Source organism: Lonchura striata, chromosome 38 (assembly GCF_046129695.1).
Source record: "Lonchura striata isolate bLonStr1 chromosome 38, bLonStr1.mat, whole genome shotgun sequence".
NCBI classification, from domain to species: Eukaryota; Metazoa; Chordata; class Aves; order Passeriformes; family Estrildidae; genus Lonchura; species Lonchura striata.
This window is the reverse complement of record NC_134640.1, coordinates 2,101,902-2,129,301: the sequence shown is the minus strand read 5'-3', so window position 1 is coordinate 2,129,301 and position 27,400 is coordinate 2,101,902. Positions and strand designations below refer to the sequence as shown.

Here is a 27,400-nt window from a genome sequence, read left to right as displayed (position 1 = left end):
GTCCCACTTTGACCTCCAATAGTTTTGGGGTTCCCCAAATCTTTAAGGTCCCATTGGGCCCCAAATATTTCAGTGTCCCTCAAGATTTTTGGGTTGTTCTGAATGCTGAAGAACCTTGGGGTTCCTCCAACATTGTAGACCCAGTGTGGGACCCCCAGAAGTTTGAGGTCCTCCAACATTGTAGATCCCAAATATTTTTGGGGTTCCCCAAATCTTTAAAGTCCCATTGTGACCCCCAATATTTCAGTGTCACTCAAGATTTTTGGGGTGTCCCCAATGCTGAAGAACCTTGAGTTTCCTCCAGCATTGTAAACCCCGAATATTTTCAGGGTCCTCCAAATCTTTGACCTCCAATCTTGCCAACATTTTTCGGGGTTCCCCAAATCTTTGGGGTCCCATTGTGACCTCAAGTCCTTCAGTATCCCTCAAGATTTTTGGGTTTCCCCGACGCTGAAGAACCTTGAGGTTCCTCCAGCATTGTAAACCCCGAATATTTTCACAGTCCTCCAAATCTTTGGTGTCCCATTGTGACCCCCAATACTTCAGTGTCACTCAAGACTTTTGGGTTTCCCCCAATGCTGAAGAACCTTGAGGTTCCTCCAGCATTGTAGACCCCGAATATTTTTGGGGTCCTCCAAATCTTTGACCTCAAATTTTTTGGGGTTCCCCAAATCTTTGGGATCCCATTGTGACCTCAAGTACTTCAGTATCCCTCAAGACTTTTGGGTTTCCCCCGACGCTGAAGAACCTTGAGGTTCCTCCAGCATTGTAGACCCCAAATATTTTCACAGTCCTCCAAATCTTTGACCTCCAGTTTTTCGTGGTTCCCCAAATCTTTGGGGTCCCATTGTGACCTCAAGTCCTTCAGTATCCCTCAAGACTTTTGGGTTTCCCCGACGCTGAAGAACCTTGACCCTCTCGCCCCCCGCTGACCCCCAGGACCGCCGGGGCCGCCCCCCACCTGCCCCAGGCTGCCCTCGGTGCCCTCTGCCCCGCCCGTGCCCCGTCGCGGGGGCGCCGCGGGCATGGGCGAGCCGCTGGGCTGCTGCGAGCGCGTGGCCATCAACGTGGCCGGCCGGCGCTTCGAGACCTTGGTGCGGACGCTGCGGCGCTTCCCCGACACCCTCCTGGGCGACCCCCGGCGCCGGCGCCGCTTCTTCGACCCCCAGCGCCGCGAGTACTTCTTCGACCGCCACCGCGGCGCCTTCGGGGCCGTGCTCTACTACTACCAGTCCGGGGGGCGGCTGCGGAGACCCCCGGACGTGCCCCTGGACGTGTTCCTGGAGGAGCTGAGGTTCTACCAGCTGGGCGACGAGGCGGAGGAGCGGCTGCGCGAGGCCGAAGGCTTCTCGGTGGAGGAGCCGCCGGCGTTGCCGCGTGGAGGGTTGAGGCGGCGGGCGTGGCTGCTGTGCGAGCACCCCGAGAGCTCGCCGGCCGCGCGGGTGGTGGCCCTGCTGTCCGTGCTGGTCATCCTGGTGTCCATCGTGGTCTTCTGCCTCGAGACGCTGCCGCAGTTCCGCTCCGGCGCCGAGGGAGAGGTCAGTGGGGCGAGCGGGCGCGGTCGGCGGCGTCGGGTTCGTCATCGGGGTTGTCTTCATCATCCTTGTTGTTGGTGCCGTTGTCACCATCTTCATCAACTTCATCATCAGTGTCATTTTTATCTTCGTCATTCTCGTTGTCGGTGTCGTTGTCACCATCTTCAGCATCTTCATCATTAGTGTCATTGTCATCTTCATCATCCTTATTGTCGGTGTCATTGTCACCATTCTCATCGTATTCCTCATTGGTGTTGTCACCATCTTCATCAACTTCATCATCAGTGTCATTTTTATCTTCATCATTCTCATTGTTGGTGTCGTTGTCACCATCCTCATCAACTTCGTCATCAGTGTCATTTTTATCTTCATCATCTTCATCGTCACTGTCATTGTCATCTTCATCCTCATTGTCGGTGTCGTTGTCACCATCTTCATCATCTTCATCGTTGGTGTCATTGTCACCATCTTCATCATTGGTGTCACTGTCACCATCCTCATTCTCATCATTCTCGTTGTCGGTGTCATTGTCACCATCTTCATCATCTTCATCGTTGGTGTCATTGTCACCTTCATCATTTTCATCATTGGTGCAGTTGTCACCATCTTCTTCATCAGCATCATTGTCACCATCCTCATCCTCATCATCCTCATTGTCGGGGTCCTTGTCATCATCTTCATCATCTTCATCCTCATCGTCCTCGGTGTCACTGACATCATCTTCATCATCCTCATCTTCAGTGTCCTCATTGTGGACATCCTCATCTTCATCGTCCTTGGTGTCATTGTCACCATCATCGTCATCATCATCATCATTGGTGTCATTGACAACATCCTCATCCTTATCATTCTCATCATCGGTGTCGTGGTCACCATCTTCATCATCCTCATCCTCAATGTCATTATCACCGTCCTCATCATCCTCATCATCCCCAGTGTCATGGTCACCATCCTCATCTTCAGTGTCCTCATTGTGGACATCCTCATCTTCATCGTCCTCAGTGTCATGGTCACCATCCTCATCCTCATCTTCAGTGTCCTCATCATGGCCATCTTCACATCTTCCTCCTCATCATCCTCATCATCCTCATCATCCTCAGTGTCATTGTCACCATCCTCATCCTCATCTTCATCATCCTCATCATGGCTACCTTCATCTTCATTGTCCTTGGTGTCACTGTTACCGTCCTCATCATCCTCATCATTTTCAGTGTCCTCATCATGGCCATCTTCATCCTCATCATCCTCATCATCCTCATCATCTTCAGTGTCCCTGTTGCCACCACCCTTGTGTTCACCCTCATATTCATCAGCGTTCTCTTCATCATCATCATCATCATCATCATCATCATCATCATCATCATCATCATCCTCCTCATCCTCATCCTCATCCTCATCATCATCCTCATCTTCATCCTCCAACCCCGCTGACCCACAGTGGGTGGGTGGGTGGTCACTTTGGGGTCTGGGTGGTCTCCAACCCCCATTAACCTATTTTTGGGGTCTCCAACTCCTGTTAACCCCCTCTGGGCGGTCACTTTGGGGTTTGGGTGGTCTCCAACCCCCATTAACCCATTTTGGGAGGTGGATCTGGGGTTTGGGTGGTCTCCAACCCCCGTTAACCCATTTTGGGGTCTCCAGCCCCCCTTAACCCATTTTGGGAGGTGGATCTGGGTTTGGGTGGTCTCCAACCCCCGTTAACCCATTTTGGGAGGTGGATCTAGGGTTTGGGTGGTCTCCAACCCCCCTTAACCCATTTTGGGAGGTGGATCTGGGGTTTGGGTGGTCTCCAACCCCCGTTAACCCATTTTGGGAGGTGGATCTGGGGTTTGGGTGGTCTCCAGCCCCCCTTAACCCATTTTGGGTGGTGGATCTGGGGATCTGGGTGGTCTCCAACCCCTGTTAACCCATTTTGGGGGTCTCCAGCCCCCCTTAACCCATTTTAGGTGGTGGATCTGGGGTTTGGGTGGTCTCCAACCCCCATTAACCCATTTTGGGTGGTGGATCTGGGGTTTGGGTGGTCACCAGCCCCCCTTAACCCATTTTGGGTGGTGGATCTGGGGTTTGGGTGGTCTCCAACCCCCGTTAACCCATTTTGGGAGGTGGATCTGGGGATCTGGGTGGTCTCCAACCCCTGTTAACCCATTTTGGGTGGTGGATCTGGGGATCTGGGTGGTCTCCAACCCCTGTTAACCCATTTTGGGGGTCTCCAGCCCCCCTTAACCCATTTTGGGTGGTGGATCTGGGGTTTGGGTGGTCTCCACCCCCATTAACCCATTCTGGGCATTGACTTTGGGGTTCCGGCTGCCGGATTCGGGCGTTTCCCCCACCTCCATCTCACCCCCCACCTCTCTCCTCTCTCCCCACAGCCCCCCTCGCCCACCCCCACCAACACCACCACCCCCACGCCCCCTCCCCACCGCTCCGGCCTGACCGACCCCTTCTTCCTGGTGGAGACCGTCTGCATCTGCTGGTTCTCGCTGGAGCTGCTGGTGCGGCTGGTGGCCAGCCCCAGCAAGGCGGCCTTCTTCCGCAGCGCCATGAACCTCATCGACCTGGCGGCCATCGCGCCGTACTTCATCGCGCTGGGCACCGAGCTGGCGCGGCAGCGCGGCATCGGCCAGCCCGCCATGTCGCTGGCCGTGCTGCGCGTCATCCGCCTGGTGCGCGTCTTCCGCGTCTTCAAACTGTCCCGCCACTCCACCGGCCTGCAGATCCTGGGCCAGACCCTCAAGGCCAGCATGAGGGAGCTGGGCCTGCTCATCTTCTTCCTCCTCATCGGCGTCGTGCTCTTCTCCAGCGCCGTCTACTTCGCCGAGGCCGAAGACGCGGCCACGGCCTTCACCTCCATCCCGCAGGCGTTCTGGTGGGCGGTGGTCACCATGACCACGGTGGGTTACGGGGACATGGCGCCGGTGACGGTGGGCGGCAAGCTGGTGGGCTCGCTGTGCGCCATCGCGGGCGTGTTGACCATCTCGCTGCCCGTGCCCGTCATCGTCTCCAACTTCTCCTACTTCTACCGGCGCGAGCTGCGCGGCGAGGAGAGCGGCGCCGTGGTGCCCGCCGCGCCCTGCCCGCACCACCCCGAGCCCGCCGGCGACGCCGAGGACAAGGCGGGCGCCGGGCAGGGGCCGGGCTGGGGCGTGGACGGCGAGGCCGGCGGCCAGAAGGGCTGGGCCGGGGGCAGGCTGGTGACCGAGGTGTGACAAGGCGGGGCGGCGGGGTGGGGGGCGGGCTGGGATGGACTGGGAGGAACTGGGAGGCACTGGGAGTGCATCTGGATGGACTGGGATGGACTGGGAGTGCACCTGGATGGACTGGGGTGCACTGGGAGTGCACCTGAATGAACTGGGAGGCACTGGGAGTGCATCTGGATGGACTGGGATGGACTGGAATGCACTGGGATGAACTGGAATGAACTGGAAGTGCACCTGGATGGACTGGGAGGCACTGGGAGTTCATCTGGATGGACTGGGATGGACTGGGAGTGCACCTGGATGGACTGGGATGCACCAGGATGGACTGGGATGCACTGGGAGTGCACCAGCATGGACTGGGAGTGCACCAGTATGGACTGGGAGTGCACCAGTATGGACTGGGAGGCACTGGGAGTGCACCTGGATGGACTGGGATGGACTGGGAGTGCACCTGGATGGATTGGGGTGCACCAGGATGGACTGGGATGCACTGGGAGTGCACCAGCATGGACTGGGAGTGCACCAGTATGGACTGGGAGGCACTGGGAGTGCACCTGGATGGACTGGGATGGACTGGGAGTGCACCTGGATGAATTGAGAGTGCACTGGGATGGACTGGGAGTGCACCTGGATGAACTGGAACGAGTGAGGATGAACTGGGAGTGCACCAGAACAAACTGGGGGACACTGTGACAATCTGGGAATGCACCAGCATGGACTGGGAGTGCACCAGGATGAACTGGGAATGCACCAGAGCAAACTGGGGCGCACTGGGATGAACTGGGAGTGCACCTGGATGAACTGGGGGGCACTGGGATGAACTGGGAATGCACCAGAGCAAACTGGGGCACACCTGGATGAACTGGGAGTGCACCAGGGCAAACTGGGGCACGCTGGGATGAACTGGGATGAACTGGGAGTGCACCATAATGAACTGGGGGTGCACCAGAACAAACTGGGGAGCCCTGGGATGAACTGGGAGTGCACCAGGACGAACTGGGAGTGCACTGGGATGAACTGGGGGTGCACCACAACGAACTGGGGGGGGGCACTGGGATGAACTGGGGCGAACAGAGCCAAACTGGGGGGTGGGGGGGGGGTACAAGAGCTCCATGGGGACACCGAGGCCACCTCGGGACCCACAGGGGACACCGAGGCCACCGAGGCCACCCCTGCTGACCCCCGCCATTCCCACCCCGGCAATAAAGGTGACACTTGGTGGCACAGCGGGGGTCGTGGGGGGGTCACGGGGGGGTCACGGGGGGGTCATGCTGAGTCAGCAGGTTCGTATTTTGGGGTCCCAGCTTGGGGTGGGGAGGGGTGACCCCCCCAGGTAGCCTCTTCCAGTCCGAACCAGTCCCCTCCCAGTGACCCCCAGACCTCTCCCAGTCCCCTCAAACCCCTCCCAGTGACCCCCAAACCCCTCCCAGTCCCCCCCAGACCTCTCCCAGCCCCTCCCAGTCCCCTCCCAGTGCCCCCAAACCCCTCCCAGTCCCTCCCAGTGCCCCCCAAACCCCTCCCAGTCCAAACCAGTCCCTCCCAGTACCCCTCAAACCCCTCCCAGTTCCTCCCAGTCCATCCCAGTGCCCCCCAGACCTCTCCCAGCCCCTCCCAGTCCCCTCCCAGCGACCCCCAAACCCCTCCCAGTGCCACTCAAACCCCTCCCAGTCCAAACCAGTCCTTCCCAGTGACCCCCAAACCTCTCCCAGTCCCCTCCCAGTGCCTCCCAGCGACCCCCAAACCCCTCCCAGTGCCCCTCAAACCCCTCCCAGTCCATCCCAGTCCCTCCCAGTCCATCCCAGTCCCCTCCCATTCTCCCACCCACCCTTGGAGGACCCACCCAGTCCTCCACCGCCAGGGGGCGCGATGCCACTCCACCCACCGGAAGCGGCGGCGTAGCAGCACCGGAAGTCGCCTCGCAGGCGCCAAAAGAGGCGCGGCCCTGAGGGGGCGTGGCTTAGAAATAAAGGGGCGTGTCTTAGGAACAAAGGGGCGTGGCTTTGCAGCGTGCAAGGGCAAAAAAAGGCGGGAACGGAGCAAAGGGGCGGGGCTGCGTGGCGGAAGTGACGTCACGGCGCCGGGAGGAGGCGGCGGGGCCGGGGCGGCTCCGGCGCCGCTCCCGGTTCGGGTCCCGGTGCCGGTTCGGGTCCCGCCGCCGCCGCCATGCGGGCCGAGCTGCGCGGCCTGGCCGGGCCCGTGCCGCTGCCCGACGGGCAGCCCGTGCTGCTGGGCCGCGGGCCGCTCACCGGCGTCACCGACCGCAAGTGCTCCCGGCAGCAGGGTGGGTGCGGGGAACCCCCCCGGGACCTCCCGGGACCCGAACCCGAACCGGGACCCCCTCAGAGCCAGCGGGACCCCCTCAGGACCCCCTCAGAACCTCCCCGGGACCCCCTCAGGACCCTCCCAGGACCCGCCGTGCCCTCTGCCCACGGGAGCCCCAAATTCACCTCCCAGGACCCCCAAATTCACCCTGCAAATTTACCCTCAGGACCCCCAAATATTCCTCCCCCAGGGCTCCCAAATTTACCCTCAGAACCCCCACGTTTCCTGCCCCAGGACCCCCAAATTCACTCTCAGGACCCCCAAATATTCCCGCCCCAGGACCCCCAAATTCACCTCCGAATTCACCTCCCAGGACCCCCAAATTCACCTTCAGGACTCTCAAATTCACTTCCAAATTCTCCCCCAGGACCTGTAAATATTCACCCCCCAGGTGCCACAAATTCCCCGTCAGGACCCCAAAATTCACCGCCCAAATTCTCCCCCCAGGACCCTCAAATTCACCCTCTGGGACCCCCAAATTCACCCCCAGGACTCCCAAATATTCCCACCCAAGACCCCCAAATTTTCCCCCCCAGGTCTCCTAAATATCCCCCCCCCACGACCCCTAAATTCCCCCTCTGGGACCCCTAAATTCCACCCCAGGACCCCCAAGTTTCACCCCCATGATCCCCAAATTTCTCCCAAAGACTCTCAAGTTGCAGCCCATGTGATCCCCAAATTTCACCCCCAGAACCCCCAAATTTCACCCCATAATCCCCAAATTTCCCCCTCAGGACCCCCAAATTCAACTCCCAAGACCCCCAAATTTTACCCCCCAAAAGCCCCAAAGTCGCCCCCCAGAACCCCCAGATTTAACGTTCTGGGACCCTCAAATTTTGCCCCCCAAGACCTCCAAAGTTTCCCCCTAGGACCTCTAAATATTCACCCCCCCCAGAATCCCCAAATTCACCCCCAAAACCCCCAAATTTCATTCTCAGAACCCCCAACTTTCACCTTCAGGACCCCCCAAATCCCCCCCAAACCCCCCTCCAGGCTCTGGGGACACTTTTGTGGGTTCCCCCTCCCCGAATTTTGGGGGGCTCAGGGGGGATCCCCAAATCTGCCCCCTCCCCACAGTGGAGATCGTGGCCAACTACGCCGAGGGCACGGCCCGGGTCACACAGGTGGGGGCACCTGGGGGGGATTTGGGGGGTCCTGGGGGGTTTTGGAGGGTCCTGGGGATGGTTTTGGGGGGACCTGGGGGGGATTTGGGGGGTCCTGGGGGGGATTTGGGGGGTCCTGGGAGGGGTTTGGGGGTCCTGGGAGGGGTTTGGGGGGTTCTGGGAGGGGTTTTGGGGGGTCCTGGGGGTTTTTGGGTGGTCTTAGTGGGATTTTGGGGGTGCTTAAAGGGGTTTTTGGGGGTCCTGGGGGGATTTGGGGGGGTCCTAGAGGGGTTTTGGGGGTGCTTGGAGGAGTTTTGCGGGGTCCTGGGAGGGATTTGGAGGGTCCTGGGGGGTTTTGGAGGGTCCTGGGGGGGATTTGGGGGGTCCTGGGGAGGGTTTTGGGGGGTCCTGGGGAGGGTTTTGGGGGGTCCTGGGGTGGATTTGGGGAGACCTGGGGGGGATTGGGGGATCCTGGGTGGGGTTAGGGGGTCCTGGGAGGGGTTTTGGGGGGTCCTGGGGGGTTTTGGGTGGTCTTGGTAGGATTTTGGGGGTGCTTAAAGGGGTTTTGGGGGGTCCTGGGGGGATCTGGGGGGTCCTAGAGGGGTTTTGGGGGTGCTTGGAGGAGTTTTGGGGGGTCCTGGGAGGGATTTGGGGAGTCCTGCGGGGAATGTGGGGGGTCCTGGGAGGGGTTTTGGGGGTCCTGGGGGGGATTTGGGGGGTCCTGGGGGGGATTTGGGGGGTGCTTGGAGGGGTTTTGGGGGGTCGTGGGGGGGATTTATGGGATTTTGGGGCTCATTTTGGGCTGGGTTTTTTGGGGAGGCGTCTTTAACCCTTTCCTCCCCAGTGTGGGTTGAACCCCAGGTTTTGGGTGGGATTTATGGGATTTTGGGGTGGGTTTTTTTGGGGAGGGGTCTTTAACCCTTCCCTCCCCAGCGCGGGGTGTACCCCAGTTTTTTTGGGTGGGATTTATGGGATTTTGGGGTGGGTTTTTTTGGGGAGGGGTCTTTAACCCTTCCCTCCCCAGCGTGGGGTGAACCCCATTTTTTTTGGGGTGGGATTTATGGGATTTTGGGGTGGGTTTTTTTGGGGAGTGGTCTTTAACCCTTCCCTCCCCAGCGTGGGGTGAACCCCAGCTCGGTGGGGGGCTCGGTGCTGGGCCGGGGGGGCTGCGGGACCCTCGCCCCCGGGCAGACGCTGCTGCTGGTGAACGGGAGGTACCCCCTGGTGCTGCACTTCGAGGGGACCCCCCACCCCAAAAAACGCCCCGCCAGCCCCCCCGAGGAGCCCCCCCCGGCCCGCAGAGACCCCCAAAGCCCCTCCCGGGGGGGGTGGCAGAAACTGGGACCCCTCCTCATCTTCACCCCCTCAGGGCTCCGGCCCAGCACGAAGGTACGGGCGGGGGGGGGGGATTTTGGGGGGAGGGATTTGGGGGTCCTGTGCCCAGCCCCCCCCCCCCTCCCCATTTCAGAGACCCCCCCAAATTCCCCCCTCAAACCCCCAACCCCCATGGGGCTCCCCAAACTTCAGCCCACAAACCCCTGAGCCCCCCAAAATCTCCCCAAATCGCACTCCAGACACCTCAGAGCCCCCAAATCCCACCCCAGAACCCCTCAGACTCCCCAGATCCCACCACAAGACCCCTCAGACCCCCCCAAATCCCACCCCAGGATTACTCAGACCCCCCCAAATCCCACCCCAAGACCACTCAATGCACTCAGACCCCCCAATTCCCCTCCCAGGACCCCTCAGACCCCCCCAAATCCCACCCCAAGATCCCTCAATGCACTCAGACCCCTCAAATCCCATCCCAGGACCCCTCAAACATTCTCAGACCCCCCAAATCCCCTCCCAGGACCCCTCAGATCCCCCCAAATCCCCTCCCAGGACCCCTCAGCCCCCCCAAATCTCAAAGCACCCCTTTTTCCCTCACAAAAACCCCCAAACAACCCCTTCAAGTGGGTGAAAACCCCCCAGAATTCCTGGGGGGGGGGGGTCTGGGTTGGGATTTGGGGTTCCCGGGGGAGTCCCCACTGTCCCTGACCCCTCCTGTTTTTTGGGGACCCCCCCAGATTGCGGGGTTCGACCTGGACGGGACCCTCATCACCACCCGCTCGGGGAAGGTGTTTCCCACCAGCCCCGACGACTGGAGGTGAGCGGGGGGCGTTTTTTGGGGGGGTCTTGGGGATGTTTTTGGGGTCCCACTCGCTTTTTATTTCTATTTTTCCCCGCTCCCACAGGATTTTGTATCCTCAGATCCCCAAGAAGCTGCAACAGCTGCAGGATGAGGGGTACAAGGTGAGACCCCCTCCCCAAAATTCCACACCCTGGGACCCCAAATCACTTCAGGACACCCCAAACCCTTTAAGACCCCCGCCCCAAATCCCACAAGACCCCCTTGAGCCCCCAAAGCCCCCCCAAACCCCTCAGGGCTCCTCCAAACCCCTCCAGAGCCCCCTAAAGCCCCCCCAGACGTCTTGGGGACCCCTCAGGTTCCTCTCCAGGACCCCACTGACCCCCCAAAGCCCCCCCAAACCCCTCAGGGCTCCTCCAGACCCCCCTAAAGACCCCCCAGGTTCTTCCCCAAGACCCCCTGAGCTCCTAAAGCCCCCGCAAGAGCCCCCACACCCCTCCAGACCCCCTAAAGCCCCCCCAGGTTCCTCCCCAAGACCCCACTGAGCCCCCAAAGCCCCCCCAAATCTCTCAGGGGCTCCTCCAAACCCCCTAAAACCCCCCCAGGTTCCTCCCCAAGACCCCACTGAGCCCCCAAAGCCCCCCCAAACCCCTCAGAGGCTCCTCCAACCCCCCTAAAGTCCCCCTCAGACCCTCATAAACCCCTCAAGACCCCCCCAGAATCCCCCCAAACCCCATTTTTTTGCCCCCTCCCCAGCTCGTGGTGTTCACCAACCAGCTGGGCATCTCCCGGGGCCGCCTGCGCCCGGAGCTGTTCCAGGCCAAGGTGGAGGCGGTGTCGCAGCAGCTCGGGGTGCCCCTGCAGGTCTGGGGGACCCCCAAACCCCCCTGGGACCCCTCCCCAAACTCGGGGATCCCCCCTCGAGGGTCCAGAGTTCCCTCCCTGAGGTGTTTGATGCTCCCCCCAACCTCAATTCAGGTGTTGGTGGCCACGGGGCCGGGGATTTACAGGAAACCAGTGCTGGGAATGTGGGACCACCTGTGTGAGAAGGTGGGACTGGGAGAGACTGGGAGGGGACTGGGAGGGGACTGGGAGGGACTGGGAGGGTGCTGGGAGGGTGCTGGGAGGGGACTGGGAGGGGACTGGGAGGGTGTTGGGAGGACTGGGAGGAACTGGGAGGGGACTGGGAGGGGACTGGGAGGGACTGGGAGGGTGCTGGGAGGGGACTGGGAGGAACTGGGGGACACTTGGAGGGGACTGGGAGGGTGCTGGGGGGGCACTGGGAGGGACTGGGAGGGTGTTGGGAGGACTGGGAGTTACTGGGAGGTTGTTGGGAATTGAGGAGGGGGCACTGGGAGCTGTTGTGGGGGGGTCAGAGGGGTCACTGGTGTGAACTGGTGTGAACTGGTGTGAACTGGGCTCACTGGTTTGGGTCCCGCAGGTGAACGGGGACGTGACGGTGTCGGTGCCCGACAGCTTCTACGTGGGGGGTGAGCACGTGAGGGGTCCTGGGGGAAATTTGGGGAAGTTTTGGGGGGCCTGGGGAAATTTTGGGGGTCCTGGGGGAATTTTGAGGAAGTTTTGGGGGTTCTTGGGGGTTTTGGGGATGTTTTGGGGGTCCTGGGAGAATTTTGGGGGAGTTTTGGGGGTCCTGGGGGAATTTTGGGGAAGTTTTGGGGGTCCTGGGGAGTTTTGGGGATGTTTTGGGGGTCCTGGGGGGTTTTGGGGAAGTTTTGGGGGTCCTGGGGAGTTTTGGGGACACTACAGTGGCATTGGGATGCTCAGATGGGGCACTGGGTGGGGGGAGGGGGGTTTCTGGGTGTATTTTGGGGGGTCCTTGGGGCATTTGGGGGTTCAGGGAGGGGTGTTGGGGTTCTGGGTGCAATTTTGGGGTCCTGGGTGCATTTTTGGGGTCCCAGCACCTCCCCAACCTCTCATTTCCCCCCCAGATGCTGCCGGACGCCCCCCGAACTGGGCCCCGGGGCGGAAGAAAAAGGATTTCTCCTGCAGCGACCGCTTGGTGGGACCCCAAAACCTGCCTGGGGACCCCCCCAAACTCCCCGGGACCCTCCAGAATCCCGTGGCGTCCCCCCGGAACCCCCAAATCCCCCCCGGCACCCCCAAATCCCACCAGGCATCCCCAAATCCCCCCTGACACCCCCAAATCCCCCCCTGCACCCCAAATCCCCCCTGACACCCCCAAATCCCACCAGGCACCCCCAAATCCCCCCTGACACCCCCAAATCCCACCAGGCACCCCCAAATCCCCCCTGGCACCCCCAAATCCCCCCTGACACCCCCAAATCCCACCAGGCACCCCCAAATCCCCCCTGACACCCCCAAATCCTCCCTGGCACCCCCAAATCCCCCCTGACACCCCCAAATCCCCCCTGACACCCCCAAATCCCCCCTGACACCCCCAAATCCCTGACAGCTCCACCCTGTGCCCCTCTCAGTACCCCCAGTTCATGACCCTGGGCTCTTCTGTGTCCCCCCAGTCCCTCCCAGTTGCCCCCAGTTCATCCCCACCAGTCCCTCCCATTTGCCCCCCAGTTGATCCCAGTGCCCCCAGTTCACTCCCCCAGTCACCCCCCAGTTCCCCCAGTTGACCCCAGTGTCCCCAGTTGCCCCCAGTTCACCCCCCCAGTCCCTCCCATTTGCCCTCCAGTTCCCCCAGTTGATCCCAGTGTTCCCAGTTCACCCCCCCAGTCCCTCCCATTTGCCCTCCAGTTCCCCCAGTTGATCCCAGTGTTCCCAGTTCACCCCCCCAGTCCCTCCCATTTGCCCTCCAGTTCCCCCAGTTGATCCCAGTGTTCCCAGTTCACCCCCCCAGTCCCTCCCATTTGCCCTCCAGTTCCCCCAGTTGATCCCAGTGTTCCCAGTTCACCCCCCCAGTCCCTCCCATTTGCCCTCCAGTTCCCCCAGTTGATCCCAGTGTTCCCAGTTCACCCCCCCAGTCACCCCCCAGTTTACCCAGTTGATCCCAGTGTTCCCAGTTCACCCCCCCAGTCACCCCCCAGTTCCCCCAGTTGACCCCAGTGTCCCCAGTTGCCCCCAGTTCACCCCCCCAGTCCCTTCCTTTTGCCCTCCAGTTCCCCCAGTTCACCCCCCCAGTCCCTCCCATTTGCCCCCCAGTTGATCCCAGTGTTCCCAGTTCACCCCCCCAGTCCCTCCCGTTTGCCCCCCAGTTCCCCCAGTTGATCCCAGTCCCTCCCATTTGCCCACCAGTTGATCCCAGTGTTTCCCAGTTCACCTCCCCAGTTAATCCCAGTGTTCCCAGTTCACCCCCCCAGTTGCCCCCAGTGCCCCCAGTTCAACCCCCAGTCCCTCCCATTTTCCCCCCAGTTCCCCCAGTTGATCCCAGTGTTCCCAGTTCACCCCCCCAGTTGATCCCAGTGTTCCCAGTTCAACCCCCAGTCCCTCCCATTTGCCCCCCAGTTCCCCCAGTTGATCCCAGTGTTCCCAGTTTGCTCTCAACGCGGGGCTGCGCTTCCTGACTCCTGAGGAAAAGTTCCTGGGCTGGGCCCCAGCACCCTTTGACCTCCCGGCCTTCGACCCCGTGAGTGACCGCTGACCCCAAAAATGACCACTGACCCCAAAAATGACTGCTGACCCCAAAAATGACCACTGACACCATTAATAACACTGACCCCATAAATGACTACTGACCTGAAAAATGACCACTGACCCCAAATGATCGCTGACCCCATAAATGACCATTGACCCCATAAATAATACTGACCCCATAAATGACCACTGACCCCGTAAATAATACTGACCCCATAAATGACCACTGACCCCATAAAATGACCACTGACACCATAAATAACACTGACCCCAAAAATGACCACTGACCCCATAAAATGACCACTGACACCATAAATAACACTGACCCCAAAAATGACCACTGACCCCATAAAATGACCACTGACACCATAAATAACACTGACCCCAAAAATGACCACTGACCCCATAAAATGACCACTGACACCATAAATAACACTGACCCCAAAAATGACCACTGACCCCAAAAATGACCATTGACCCCAAAAATGACCGTTGACCCCAAATGACCACTGACCCCATAAATAACGCTGACCCCATAAATGATCACTGACCCCAAAAATGACCAGTGACCCCATAAATGACCACTGACCCCAAGAGCAGCCCCCGAGCCTGTCCCCAATCCTGACCTTTGACCTTTGTCCGCAGCGTGACCTGGACAAAGCTCCCCAGGAGCTGCCCGAGGCCGAGCTGGTGTCGGACAGCCCGGAGGTGCTGCTGACCGTCGGCTTCCCTGGCGGTGAGTGACCACTGAGCTGAGCCCTGCACGGCTGCTGACCGCTGCACTGACCGCTGCACTGACCGCTGCACTGGGCACTGAGCCTTGCACAGCCACTGACTGCTGCATTGACCACTGCACTGACCACTGCGCCGGCTGCTGACCGCTGCACTGACCGCTGCACTGACTGCTGCACTGGCCACTGAGCCTTGCACAGCCACTGACCGCTGCACTGACCACTGCACTGGCCACTGAGCCTTGCACAGCCACTGACCGCTGCATTGACCGCTGCACTGACTGCTGCACTGACCACTGCACTGACCGCTGCACTGGCCACTGAGCCTTGCACAGCCACTGACCGCTGCACTGACCGCTGCACTGACCACTGAGCCTTGCACAGCCACTGACCGCTGCACTGACCGCTGCACTGGCCACTGAGCCTTGCACAGCCACTGACTGCTGCATTGACCGCTGCACTGACTGCTGCACTGACCACTGCACTGACCACTGCGCCGGCCACTGAGCCCTGCACGGCCACTGACCGCTGCACTGACCACTGCACTGGCTGCTGACCACTGCACTGACCGCTGCACTGGCTGCTGCACTGACCACTGATCGCTGCACTGGCTGCTGACCACTGCACTGACCACTGCACTGACCACTGAACTCACCACTACACTGACCACTGCACTGACTGCTGCACCAACCACTGACCGCTGCACTGACCACTGCACTGACCGCTGCACTGGCTGCTGAGCCCTGCACGGCCGCTGAGTCAGCTCTGGTTCCGAACCCTAATGGGCAAAAAGAGGAAGGAAAATGGCGGGAAACATGAAGGGCAAAAGGGTGGGAAGTGTGTGGGGAGAAAAGAGCGGGAACTGTGAAGGGAGAAAATGGTGGGAACAGTGAGGGGAGAAAAGGATAGAAAATGTGAGGGGGGAAAAAGAATGAGAAATGTGAGGGGAGAAGAGTGGAAAATGTGACGGGGGAGAAAAGAGCAGGAAATGTGAGGGATAAAAAGAGTGGGAAACATGAGGGGAGAAAAGGACAGGAAACATGGGGGGAAAAAAGAGTGGGAAACGTGAGGGAGAAAAGGGCAGGAAATGGGAGAAAAGGACAGGAAAAGTGAGGGGGAAAAAGAATGGGAAATGTGAGGGGAGAAAAGAGCGGGAAAAGTGAGGGGAGAAAAGGATGGAAAAAGTGAGGGGAGAAAAGGACAGGAAACATGAGGGGAAAAAAATGGGAAATGTGAGGGAAGAAAAGGGCAGGAAACGTGAGGGGGAAAAAAGAGTGGGAAACGTGAGGGAAAAAAGAGCGGGAAACGTGAGGGGGAAAAAAGAGCGGGAAACGTGAGGGGAAAAAGAGCGGGAAACGTGAGGGGAAAAAGAGCGGGAAACGTGAGGGAAAAAGAGCGGGAAACGTGAGGGAAAAAGAGCGGGAAACGTGAGGGGGAAAAAAGAGCGGGAAACGTGAGGGAAAAAAGAGCGGGAAACGTGAGGGAAAAAGAGCGGGAAACGTGAGGGGAAAAAGAGCGGGAAACGTGAGGGGAGAAACAGCGGGAAACGTGAGGGGGGAAAAAGGCAGGAAATGTGAGGGGAGAAAAAAAGATGGGAAATGTGAGAGGGTAGAAGGGGAAACATGAGAGGGGAAACAAGGGTTGGAAACTGTGGGAAATGTGAGAGGAAAAAGGAAAAATTTTTCCTCTCAGCCGGCAAATCCACTTTCGTGAAGCGGCACCTGATCCCGGCTGGATATGAATATGTGAACAGGGTGAGTTATTGTGTGATCTCCAGGACGTGTTGGGCTCGTGGCCACGCTGTGTCTGTGCCTTGAGCCCAGAGTGACCTCACTGTCACCCCTGGTCATCCCCAGGACACGCTGGGCTCGTGGCCATGCTGTGTCTGTGCCTTGAGCCCAGAGTGACCTCAGTGTCACCACTGGTCATCCCCAGGACACTCTGGGCTCGTGGCAGCGCTGTGTCTGTGCCTTGAGCCCAGAGTGACCTCAGTGTCATCCCCAGGACATGCTGGGCTCGTGGCAGCGCTGTGTCTGTGCCTGCTGAGCCCAGAGTGACCTCAGTGTCACCCTCAGGACACGCTGGGCTTGTGGCAGCGCTGTGTCTGTGCCTTGAGCCCAGAGTGACCTCAGTGTCACCACTGGTTACCCTCAGGACACGCTGGGCTCGTGGCCATGCTGTGTCTGTGCCTTGAGCCCAGAGTGACCTCAGTGTCACCACTGGTCACCCTCAGGACACGCTGGGCTCGTGGCCACGCTGTGTCTGTGCCTTGAGCCCAGAGTGACCTCAGTGTCACCACTGGTCATCCCCAGGACACGCTGGGCTCGTGGCCATGCTGTGTCTGTGCCTGGAGCCCAGAGTGACCTCAGTGTCACCCCCAGGACACACTGGGCTCGTGGCAGCGCTGTGTCTGTGCCTTGAGCCCAGAGTGACCTCAGTGTCACCACTGGTCATCCCCAGGACACTCTGGGCTCGTGGCAGCGCTGTGTCTCTGCCTGCTCGGCCGCCCTGGCTCGGGGCCGCGCCGTCGTCGTCGACAACACCAACCCTGACCCTGAATCGCGGCAAAGGCCAGTCTGGGCACTGGGATGGCACTGGGATGGCACTGGGAGGGCACTGGGACACTTCCTGGGGTTTTGGGCACCCCCCTGACCCGCCCTGCTCCCCCAGGTTCGTGTCCTGCGCCCGGGAGGCTGCGGTGCCGTGTCGGTGCCTCCAGTTCACGGCGAGCCTGGAGCTGGCGCGGCACAACTGCAGGGTGAGGAGGGGCTGAGGGGGTCCTGATCCTCCTCCCGAGGGTGAGGATGAACCCTCAGCACTCCCTGAACCCTTTTCTTTGGGTTTTCACCCCAAAATAGTTCCGGGATATGACGCAGAGTGGCCACGTCCCCGTCACTGACGCTGTTCTGTTCAGCTACAAGTGAGAGGGGACTGGGTTTGGGGGGGTCTGGAGTGATTTGGGTGTGTCTGGGGGGACCCAGGGAGAATTTTGGGGGAACTGAAGCGTTTTGGGGATCCCTGGGGAAAGATCTGGAGGGGATTTGGGAGATCTGAGAGGAATTTTGGGGCATCTGAAGTGTTTTGGGAGCTCTGTAGGGATGATTTAGAGAGGCTTTGGGGGGGTGGGGGGAATTTGGGGCTGGTTTGGGTTTTTTTGCTTTTTTCCCCATTATTTAGCCCCATTACTCATTTTTGTTCCATTTTCCCTATTTTTGCCTTTTTCCCAGTATTGGGGGTTCTCCCCTATTCTATTCTTTCTCATTTTGGATGCGCTTTTACCTTTTCCTCTTTCTCCCCTTTTTTCTCCTATCTTGGGTGGATTTGTCCCATTTTTGCTGCATTTTCCCCCATCTGGAGCTGTTGCTCCTCCCACTTTACCCAAATCCAGGTGATTTTCCCCCATTTCCTCCCCTTTAGGAAACAATTTGTGGCTCCCGACCTCTCCGAAGGCTTCTCCCAAATTCTCCAGATCCCCTTTGTGCCCCATTTTGGGGACCCCCCAGACCCCCAACGAAGGCGCCTCTTCTTCCAGTTCAGCGATGGATGAAGACCCCCACTGAACCCCCAAATAAAGGCACTGCTCCTCCCCTAATTTTTGGGAGATTTTTGGCTCTAAATCAGATTTATTGTACAAAGTGGGGAAGGGGCAGCGGGGGGGTCACGGCGTTTCCATGGATTCACCCTCTGTGGAGAGAACGGGGAGATGGGCTGGGTCAGTGTCCCCAAATCCCCAGTTTACCCCTTTACCCCAGTTCCTTTTTTTCCCATTTTATCTGATTTCCATCCCATTTCCACTTATTTTTGTCTCAATCCCATAATTTTATTAACTTGGCTATTTTTATGTGATTTTCCTAATTTTCACCAATTTCTCCCAATTTCACTGCTTTGCAACCAATTTTTTCCCTATCTCTCCCCTTTTTATCCAATTCCTGGCCAATTTCTCCCCTTATTTTTGCCCAAGTTTCCTCCTTTCTCCCATAGTTCTTAGTTTTGCGTTTAATTCTGATTTTTAACCCGCTCTTACTCAACTTGCTCTGTTTGCCCCAATTCCTTAACTTCTATCTCTTTCTCCCTCATGTACACAATTTCCCCATTTTTTACTACATTTCTCACATTTTGCCCCATTTGCTACATTTTTGCCCCTTTTTGTCCTGATTTTCCCATCCATTTTTACCTTTTTTTTTTTTTTTTACCAAAATTCCATCAATTTTTACCATTTTTCTCCTCCTGTTTTGCCCAAATCTCTTGATTTTTCCTTCATTCCTTCCACTTCATTTCCATTAATTCATTTCCACTCCCTATCCCCTAATTTTTGGCCGTTTACCACAATTTTCTCCTGTTTTTACACCTCCCTGCTCCCCCTCCATGTTGCACCACGTTACCCACCCTTGTTTTGGAGACCCCCAGGTGTCCCCCCCAGTGTCCCCAGAGGCTCACGGAGCTCGTTGAACAGAAAAGCCTCCTGGTACTCCCTCATGTACTGCGTGGAGCGCGACTCGTCCAGGAACAGGGAATAAACTCGTTTGATGTCCTCCACGCCCACCTCCGCGCCCTGCCAGGACACCAACATCAGCAGCAACCCAGAATATTTCACCTCACACTTCCCACTCTCTTTTCCAGCTTGTCATTCTTTTCCCCCTCACATTTCCTGCCTTTTTTCCTCTCCTCATGTTTCCCGCCCTTTCCTCCCCTCATGTTTCCTTTTTTCCCCCCGTCACATTTCCCACCCTTTTCCCCTCACATTTCCTTCTTTTTCTCCCCTCACCTTTCCCATCCATTTCCCTCTTCTACCCTTTTCCCGTTTCCCGCCATTTTCTCCCCTCTCATGTTTCCTTTTTTTCCCCTCATGTTTCCCACCATTTTCTCCCCTCACGTTTCCTGCCCTTTTCTCCCCTCACATTTCCCACCCGTTTTCCCCTTCTAAACCCCTTTCCCCCTCATACTTCCCACCCTTTTCTCCCCTCACGTTTCCTTTTTCCCCCTCATATTTCCTGCCATTTTCTCCCCTCATGTTTCCCACTTTCCCCCCAAGTTTCCTGCTTGTTTCTCCCGTTTCCTGCTTTTTCCCCTCATGTTTCCCCCTCATGTTTTCTGCCCTTTTCTCCCTTCACGTTTCCTTTTTCTCCCCTCATCTTTCCTGCTCTTTTCCCCCTCATGATTCCCACCCTTTTCTCCCCTCACAATTCCCGCTCTTTTCCCCCCTCACATTTCCCACTCTTTTTCCCCTCATGATTCCAGCTCTTTTCTCCCATCACGTTTCCCGCTCTTTTTCCCCCCACAATTCCCGCCCTTTTCTCACCTCATGTTTCCCGCCCTTTTTTCCCCTCATGTTTCCCTCCCTATTCTCCCCTCACATTTCCCACCCTTTCCCCAAACCTCATGTCTGACCCAAACCATCAGGAGCACCCCAAATCCACACTGACCCTCCCACTCCTCCCATGTCACCACAAACCTCCCCCAGAGACCCCCAAACCTCCCTCAGCACCTCGTGTCTAAGCCCCTCAATGCTGCCCCATAAATTTGGGCTCCCACACCACCTCCTGACACCAGTTTTTGGATCCCATTCCCCAGATTTTGGGGTGTCCTCAGGATTTGGGGTGCCCACCTTGCGTTTCCTGGCCACCAGGCTGGCGGCGGTGATGAGCTGCATGGCGTAGCGCAGCGACGTCTCCAGCCCGATGCGGGTCAGCACCGCATACGCGTCCTCCGTCATCTCCACGTCCTCCTCCTCACACCTGCGCCCCCAAACCAGTCAGGGGAACCCCAAAATGGCCGAGGGATCCCCTAAAAAGGGGTAGGGGGGACCCAAAAAGGGCCTGGGGGCACCCCAACGGGGTTATGGGGTACCCAGGGGGGATGATGAGGACCCAGGTTGGCAACTGGGGTGTCCTTAAGGGGTTGGGGGGCAACTTGTGGGGATTAGGGCTGTCCCAGAGGAGGTTTTGAGGTGTCTGAGGGGACTCTGAGGGAGTAAAGTGACACCTGAAAAGAATTATGGGGCACCCCAGGAGGCTTTTGGGGTGACAAGGATTTTGGGGATAACCTGCAGAGGATTATTGGGCGCCCCAAGTGTGTTGAGGAACATCAGCCATGTTTAAGATTCAGGGCATTTTTGGTGTCCAGGTGGGTTTCAGAGTTCAGGTTGATTTTGGGGGTGTCATAGATGATTTTTGGTGTTCCCACCCTATTTTGAAGATCTTCTGGGTCTCTTTCTCCCCATAAAAGCTGTGATGATTCTTTTTGGGGTGCCCAGGTGTGTCAGGGTGTGGTTTGGGCTGTGTCAAGGAGGATTTAGGGGTGCCCAGGTGTATTTTCGGGGTGTCCCACCGGATTTTGAGGATCTGCCGTGTCTCCTTGTCGCCGTATGGGGCCGTGGCGATGATCAGCAGCCGGTCCAGCAGATCCAACGGGAGCCCGTGGGGGCTGCGGTGGGCAGTGCCTCGAATCCTGAGGGACACGTGGAGATGAGGGGGTTCACCTGAGGTTTGGGGGTGCCCAGGTGTTGCCCAGGTGTGCTCAGCTACCTGGTGATGCCGCGGTTCGTGGCCATGATCAGCACGGGCGCCATGTCGCTCTCCAGGGCGCGGTTGAGGAAGGAGAAGCTCTCGATGTCCAACATGTGAACCTCATCGATGAACAACACCTGGGGGGTTTTGGGGAGGCTCTTGGTGATCCTCAAGGGGGTTTTGGTGCTCTTGGTGATCCCCAATGGAGTTTTGGGGGTGCCCAGGAAGGTTTTGGGGGATCAGGGCTTACCCCAGGGATGACCTCAGCCTTGCCCTCCTCACGCCACTCGGCCACTTTGGCGTTGATCTGCTCCCGCACCTCTGGCTTGATCTCACCTGTGTCACCTGGATTTGGGATTTGGGGAGGTCAGGGGTTGTTTTGGGGGGTCCCAGGTGCAGTTTGGGGGTCTGAGAGTACCCAAAAAAGGGCTCAGAACCCCTGGGGTGGATCAGATGCAGTATGGGGGCGCCAGGAGCAGTTTTGGGAGTCTGGGGATGGTCAAGAAGAGAACAAGGAAGCCCTGAGCTGGGTGAGGACAGTGTGGAGGATTTTGGGGTCAGTTTTGGGGTCTGAGGGTACCCGAGAACAGAGCGAGGAATCCCTGGGTGCGGGAGTTGATGACATCGATCTCGTGCAGCGACACCGTGTGAACGACCTCGCGCCGCTTCTGCAGCTCCCCGTCAGGGCACTGCACAAATTTCGTCTGGGGAGGGGGAGAATTCAGGAGGTCAGAGCCACCCCAAAACCCCCACTGCACCCCCCAGAAAACCCCCAAAAACCTCACCTGTGCCCCCATGGCGTCGTAGTCCCGTGCTCGGGTGAAGGAGCGTCCCAGCTTTGAGATCTTCCCTGTGGCTTTGTCGATTGTGATGACATCCCTAGGGAGGAAAATGGGGTATTTTGGTATTTTTTCACTTCTCACGTTTTCTGCCCTTTTTCCCCTGGCGTTTCCCGCCATTTTCTCCCCTCACGTTTCCCACCATTTTCTCCCTTGACATTTCCCGCTCTTTTTTCCCTCACATTTCCTGCCCTTTTTCCCCTCACGATTCTCGCCATTTTCTCCCCTCACATTTCCTGCTCTTTTTCCCCTCACAATTCTCGCCATTTTCTCCCCTCACATTTCCCGCCCTTTTTCCCCCTCACATTTCCCGCCATTTTCTCCCCTCACATTTCCCGCTCTTTTTCCCCTCACATTTCCCGCCCTTTTTTCCCCTCACGTTTCCCGCCATTTTTTCCCCTCACGTTTCCCGCCATTTTCTCCCCTCACATTTCCCACCCTTTTTTCCCCTCACGTTTCCCACCATTTTCTCCCCTCACATTTCCAGCCATTTTCTCCCTTGACATTTCCCGCTCTTTTTCCCCTCACAGTTCCCGCCATTTTTTCCCCTCACGTTTCCCGCTTTTTCTCCCCTCACATTTCCCACCCTTTTTTCCCCTCACAGTTCCCACCATTTTCTCCCCTCATGTTTCCCACTCTTTTTCCCCCCAGATTTCAGGGTCCCCACCCCAATTCCAGGGCCCCTCACCCTCATTTTGGGGTCCCCCCACTCACCCCACTTCTCCTTGCTCAGCTCCTCCATCTCTTTACCCCCCTCTCCTAAATCATCTCCCACCCCAATTCCAGCCCCCACCCCCCAAATTCTGTGATCCCCACCCCGATTTCTGGGTGTCCCTCAAATTTTGAGGTCCCCCCAATTTGGGGGACCCCCACTCACCCTGCCTGCACCTTCTCCTTGCTCAGAGCCTCGATCATCTTCGCCCCCAAATCGTAAATGGTCTCCATTTCTGTCGTTTTCAGCGTCAGCTTCCCCACTTTGGTCCCCTGTGAGGAAGAGGAAAATTTGGGGGGGTCCTTGAGGGGATTTTGGGGTGCCCTGATGGGATTTTGGGGGCAAAAAGAGGATTTTGGGGCCACAAAGAAGGTTTTGGGGTCCCCCCTCACCGTGCCGGTGGCCGGGCGGTCGATCTGGATTTCCACCACCTCCCCCTCGATGATCTCGGTCTCCTCCCTGTAATGCAAAAAAAAGGGAGGAACACCCCAAAAATGAGAGGGGAACCCCAAAATTTAGGTGTTGGGACATTTAAATGGGGTGGAGTAACCCCAAAATCGGGGTGGAGAGTGAAATTTGGGGGGTGCAGAGTAGCAGAACAGGATATGGGAATCCCAAAATGGGGCAGGAGGACCCCAAACTTGAGATAGAATCCCAAATTTTGGGAAGGAACCTCAAAATTGGGGTGTTGGACCCCAAAACAGGGGGAAAAGAGATGAAATTGAGCTCAAAACAGGAAAATGGGGAGCGGGAAGCACAAAATGTGGTGGGGGGACTGAAAATGAGGGGGCAGATTTTGGAATTTAGTGGGAGATTCTGAAATTGATTAAGATTTTGGAGAAAACACCTAAATTAGGACGGGAACCCCAAAATTATGAGAAAACTCAAAATTAAATGGAAAGAATGAAAGTGAAAAGAAAGCCAACAAGAAAGCTTAGAGTGGAAAGGAAAAAAAAAGGTAAGAAAAAATAAGACATTGAGCAAAAAAAACGGGGCAGCTGAGGACCCCAAAATTGGGGTGGATGGGGCAGGTGGGAACCCCGAAATTGGGGTGGATGGGGCAGCTGGGGATCCCAAAATTGGGGTGGATGGGGCAGGTGGGAACCCTGAAATTGAGGTGGATGGGGCAGCTGGGGTTCCCAAAATTGGGGTGGGGACCTCAAAATTCGAGACCCCACCCCAAAATCTGACAGAGTGCCCCGAAACCAGAGATAAAACCAAACAGAACTTGAAACAGATAAGACAAACATCCAGAAGGAAGAACAAAAAGAGGAGTGGGGACCCCAAAAAACGAGGTGGGACCCCCAAATCTGGGATGGGACCCCCTGAAAGGGGCCGTACTTGATGCGAACGCCGATGGAGCGGCGGAAGGCCTGGGTCAGCGCCTCGGTGCGCGACATCTCCAGCGAGAAGATCTCGCTGCCCGCGATGGCCGTGAAGGGCGTGTCGGGGCCCAGCGCCTGCGCCATGCCTGCGGGGGAAAACGGGGGTGTGGGGTCTTGGAGGGGGGTTTGGGGGGCTTGGAGGGGGATTTGGGGGGCTTGGAGGGGGATTTGGGGGCCTAGGAGGGGGGTTTGGGGGGCTTGGAGGGGGGTTTGGGGGGCTTGGAGGGGGATTTGGGGGCCTAGGAGGAGGGTATGGGGGGCTTGGAGGGGGATTTGGGGGGCTTGGAGGGGGATTTGGGGGGCTTGGAGGTGGGTTGTGGGGCTTGGAGGGGGATTTGGGGGAGTTTAGGGATAGTTGGGAGTGGGATTTGGGGGGGTTTAGGGGGGTTGGAGGGGGATTTGGGGAGCTTGGAGGGGGATTTGGGGGGGTTGGAAGGGGATTTGGGGGGCTTGGAGGGGGATTTGGGGGGGTTGGAAGGGGATTTGGGGGGCTTGGAGGGGGATTTGGGGGGGTTGGAGGGGGATTTGGGGGGGTTGGAGGGGGATTGGGAGCGGGTGGAGGGGAATTTGGGGGCTTGGACAAGGATTTGGAGGAATTTAGGGATGTTTCTGGGTGGGGACGTTTTGGGGACGTTTTTGGGTGAAATTTAAGAATTCTTAGGGTGGAATTTGGGTAGGATTTAGGGTTTTTTTGGGTGGGATTTGGGGATATTTTGGAGTTTTTTGGGTCACCCATCCATAGCAATGGCCATTTGCCCGTGCCCGGCTGCCTGGCCATCAGCACAGGGATTTGGGGATATTTTGTGGATATTTTGGGGATGCTTCGGGGTGGGATTTGGGAAAGTTTTTGGGTGGGATTTGGGGATATTTTGGGGTGTTTTTAGGGGTTTTTTGGGTCACCCACCCATGGCGATGGCCATTTGCCCGTGCCCGGCTGCCTGGCCATCAGCACAGGGATTTGGGGATATTTTGGGGATGCTTCGGGGTGGGATTTGGGAAAGTTTTTGGGTGGGATTTGGGGATATTTTGGGGTGTTTTTAGGGGTTTTTGGGGTCACCCACCCATGGCGATGGCCGTTTTGCCCGTGCCCGGCTGCCCGGCGATCAGCACGGCGCGCCCGGCGATTTTCCCTTCTTTGATCATCTCCAGGATGACGCCGGCGGCGCGGCGCGCTGACAGCTGCCCCACCATGCCCTGGGACACCTGGGGGGGACGGAGAGGGGCTGAACCCCCAAATTCCGGGGACGCAGACCCCCCCAAAAAAGGTACAAAGCTCCCCGATCCTCGTACCTGCCGCGGCTCCAGGGCATCATCCAAGCCCAGCCCGCGGATGTGGGAGTGGGCACCTGGGGGAGGAATTTGGGGGGGTCACAAGGGGTCCCCTTCCCATTTTGGGGACCCCCTCAACCCCCCCAAAAACTTTGGGAGTGATCCCCATAATTTCTGAGTCTCTCTGACCCCCTTTTCCCAATTTTGGGATCTCACCCCACCAACTGAGCGCCACTTAAAGCTCCCCAAAAAATGGGATTGCAGCCCTAAAATGAGGTGGGGATCCCCAAAAAGGGGGAGAACCCCCCCCCCCCCCCCCAAAATGAGGGGGTTTTGTCTCACCGATGCGCTCGATCCGGGTCACATCCCGAACCTCCGGAACTTTGGGGGTCTGGGAGGGAACTTGGGGTCACTTTGGGGGTCTCCCATTCCCACAGAGCTGCCCTTCAACCCCTCAGGACCCCCCCCAAATACCCCCAGGACCCCCTCAAACCCTTCCCTGTCTGGTCAGGACCCCCCAAGACTCCCCAAATTCCCTTCAAAGCCCAATTAGATCCCCCCCATCCTCTCAGGACACCCCAAATCCCCTCAGAGACCCCCCCAGAATCCCCTCAGGGAATCCGGGACTCCCCCATCCCCTCACGGGCACCCCCAAACACCCCCCGGACCCCCCCCAAACAACCCCAAAACCCCCCAAACATCCCCCAGAACCCCCCCAGGACCCCCTCAGACCCTCCAGGATCCCCCCAAACCCCCCCAGGATCCCCTCAGACCCCCGCACCCCCTCAAGACCCCCTCCCAGACACCCCAGGATCCCCTCAGGACCCCCTCAGACCCCCCCCACCCCCTCAGGACCCCCCCAAACATCCCCCAGGATACCCCCCTGGACCCCCTCACCCCCTCAGGACCCCCCCAGGATACCCCCGTGGACCCCCGCACCCCCCCAGGATCCCCTCAGACCCCCCCCCATCCACTCAGGACCCCCTCAAATACCCCCAGGACCCTCCCAAACACCCCAGGATCCCCTCAGACTGCCAGGACCCCCTCAGCCCCCTCAGGACCACCCCAAGACCCCCCCAAAGACCCCCAGGACCCCCCCAAACATCCCCTGGACCCCCTCAGACCCCTCAGGGATCCCCCCAAACCCCCTCAGGACCCCCCCCAGGATCCCCTCAGACCCCCGCACCCCCTCAGGACCCCCCCAAACATCCCCCAGGATCCCCTCAGACCCCCCTCAAACACCCCCAGGACCCCCCCAAACCCCCCCAGGACCCCCTCAGACCCCCCCCACCCCCCCAGGACCCCCCCAAACATCCCCTGGATCCCCTCAGACCCCCCCACCCCCTCAGGACCCCCCCAGGATCCCCTCAGGACCCCCGCACCCCCCCAGGACCCCCTCAAACACCCCCAGGACCCCCCCAAACCCTCCCTGGACCCCCCCAGACCCCCCCACCCCCTCAGGACCCCCCGTTCCCCCGCTCCCCTCCCCCACCGCCGTTGCCATGGCGCCGCCGCTCCGCTCCCGCGCTGGCCTCGCGCTCTCCCGGCCGGAAGTGACGCAGGGAACCCGGAAGCGGGCGGGGCCGAGGCGGGAGCGGCGCCGCTCCGGCCGCGCCTCTCGGCGGCGCTCGGTCCTCCCGCCCCGCCGGGAGGGCCCCTTGCGGGGGGAGCGGTCCTGAAATCGGCCCTAAAAACCCCAAAAGCGGCCCCAAAATTCCGAACGTGCCCTTGACCCCGTGACTGCCCCGTGGATGCCGGAACTGCCCCGTAACTGCCCCGTGAGCTGCCCCACAGCACCCTGAGCCCCATAGCCCGCCCCCGAACCCCACAGAAAGCCCCATAACCGCCCCATAGACGCCGCCCAGCCCCATGGTTTGCCTCACAGACCTTCCATGACCCCATAACTCTGCTGCAACCCACCCCACAAGCCCTGGAGCAGCCCCACAGCCCCATAACCCGCCCCGTATCCACACCCTGCCCTATAACCGCGCCACAACCTGTCCTAGAGCCCCCCCCCCCACACCCAGCCCTCTCCCCATCCCCTAAATCCCCTCCCCCGCCCGTGGCCGCTTTAAGGCGCCGTTGCCCCTTTAAGGCGCCGTT

At 58.6% G+C, this 27,400-nt stretch overlaps 3 protein-coding genes across 4 annotated transcripts; 2 read left to right on the top strand and 1 right to left on the bottom strand.

The window, feature by feature from the left end:
* The first annotated feature begins 984 nt into the window (after positions 1 to 984).
* Positions 985 to 4,741, top strand: KCNA7 (potassium voltage-gated channel subfamily A member 7). Its single transcript, XM_021549781.1, has 2 exons — positions 985 to 1,609; positions 3,967 to 4,741. Exons 1-2 carry the CDS (start codon positions 1,026 to 1,028, stop codon positions 4,739 to 4,741), a joined length of 1,359 nt encoding a protein of 452 aa, XP_021405456.1. The 5' UTR covers positions 985 to 1,025.
* A 2,154-nt stretch (positions 4,742 to 6,895) lies between these two features.
* PNKP (polynucleotide kinase 3'-phosphatase) lies at positions 6,896 to 18,178 on the top strand. The gene is made up of 16 exons (XM_077789832.1): positions 6,896 to 7,013; positions 8,132 to 8,178; positions 9,274 to 9,546; positions 10,227 to 10,306; positions 10,395 to 10,452; positions 11,045 to 11,152; positions 11,267 to 11,338; positions 11,730 to 11,778; positions 12,238 to 12,308; positions 13,755 to 13,847; positions 14,501 to 14,591; positions 16,279 to 16,340; positions 17,047 to 17,156; positions 17,257 to 17,344; positions 17,445 to 17,506; positions 18,004 to 18,178. The coding sequence occupies exons 1-16, from the start codon at positions 6,896 to 6,898 to the stop codon at positions 18,131 to 18,133; spliced, it is 1,512 nt and encodes a 503-aa protein (XP_077645958.1). The 3' UTR covers positions 18,134 to 18,178.
* Positions 18,179 to 18,189: 11 nt separating this feature from the next.
* Positions 18,190 to 26,882, bottom strand: RUVBL2 (RuvB like AAA ATPase 2). 2 transcript variants are annotated; one of them, XM_077789864.1, is made up of 15 exons: positions 26,790 to 26,882; positions 25,640 to 25,688; positions 25,319 to 25,374; positions 25,090 to 25,231; positions 23,985 to 24,114; positions 23,036 to 23,102; positions 22,809 to 22,915; positions 21,878 to 21,971; positions 21,673 to 21,796; positions 21,343 to 21,437; positions 21,111 to 21,229; positions 20,914 to 21,033; positions 20,192 to 20,321; positions 19,024 to 19,138; positions 18,190 to 18,270 (listed from the first exon to the last, which is right to left on the bottom strand). In XM_077789864.1, the coding sequence occupies exons 1-15, from the start codon at positions 26,799 to 26,801 to the stop codon at positions 18,245 to 18,247; spliced, it is 1,386 nt and encodes a 461-aa protein (XP_077645990.1). In that variant the 5' UTR covers positions 26,802 to 26,882; the 3' UTR covers positions 18,190 to 18,244. The 2 variants fall into 2 exon arrangements, with proteins under 2 accessions (XP_077645990.1, XP_077645991.1); XM_077789865.1 differs by lacking the exons at positions 25,090 to 25,231; positions 25,319 to 25,374; positions 25,640 to 25,688; positions 26,790 to 26,882 and adding an exon at positions 24,933 to 24,944.
* Between the last annotated feature and the right edge of the window lie 518 nt (positions 26,883 to 27,400).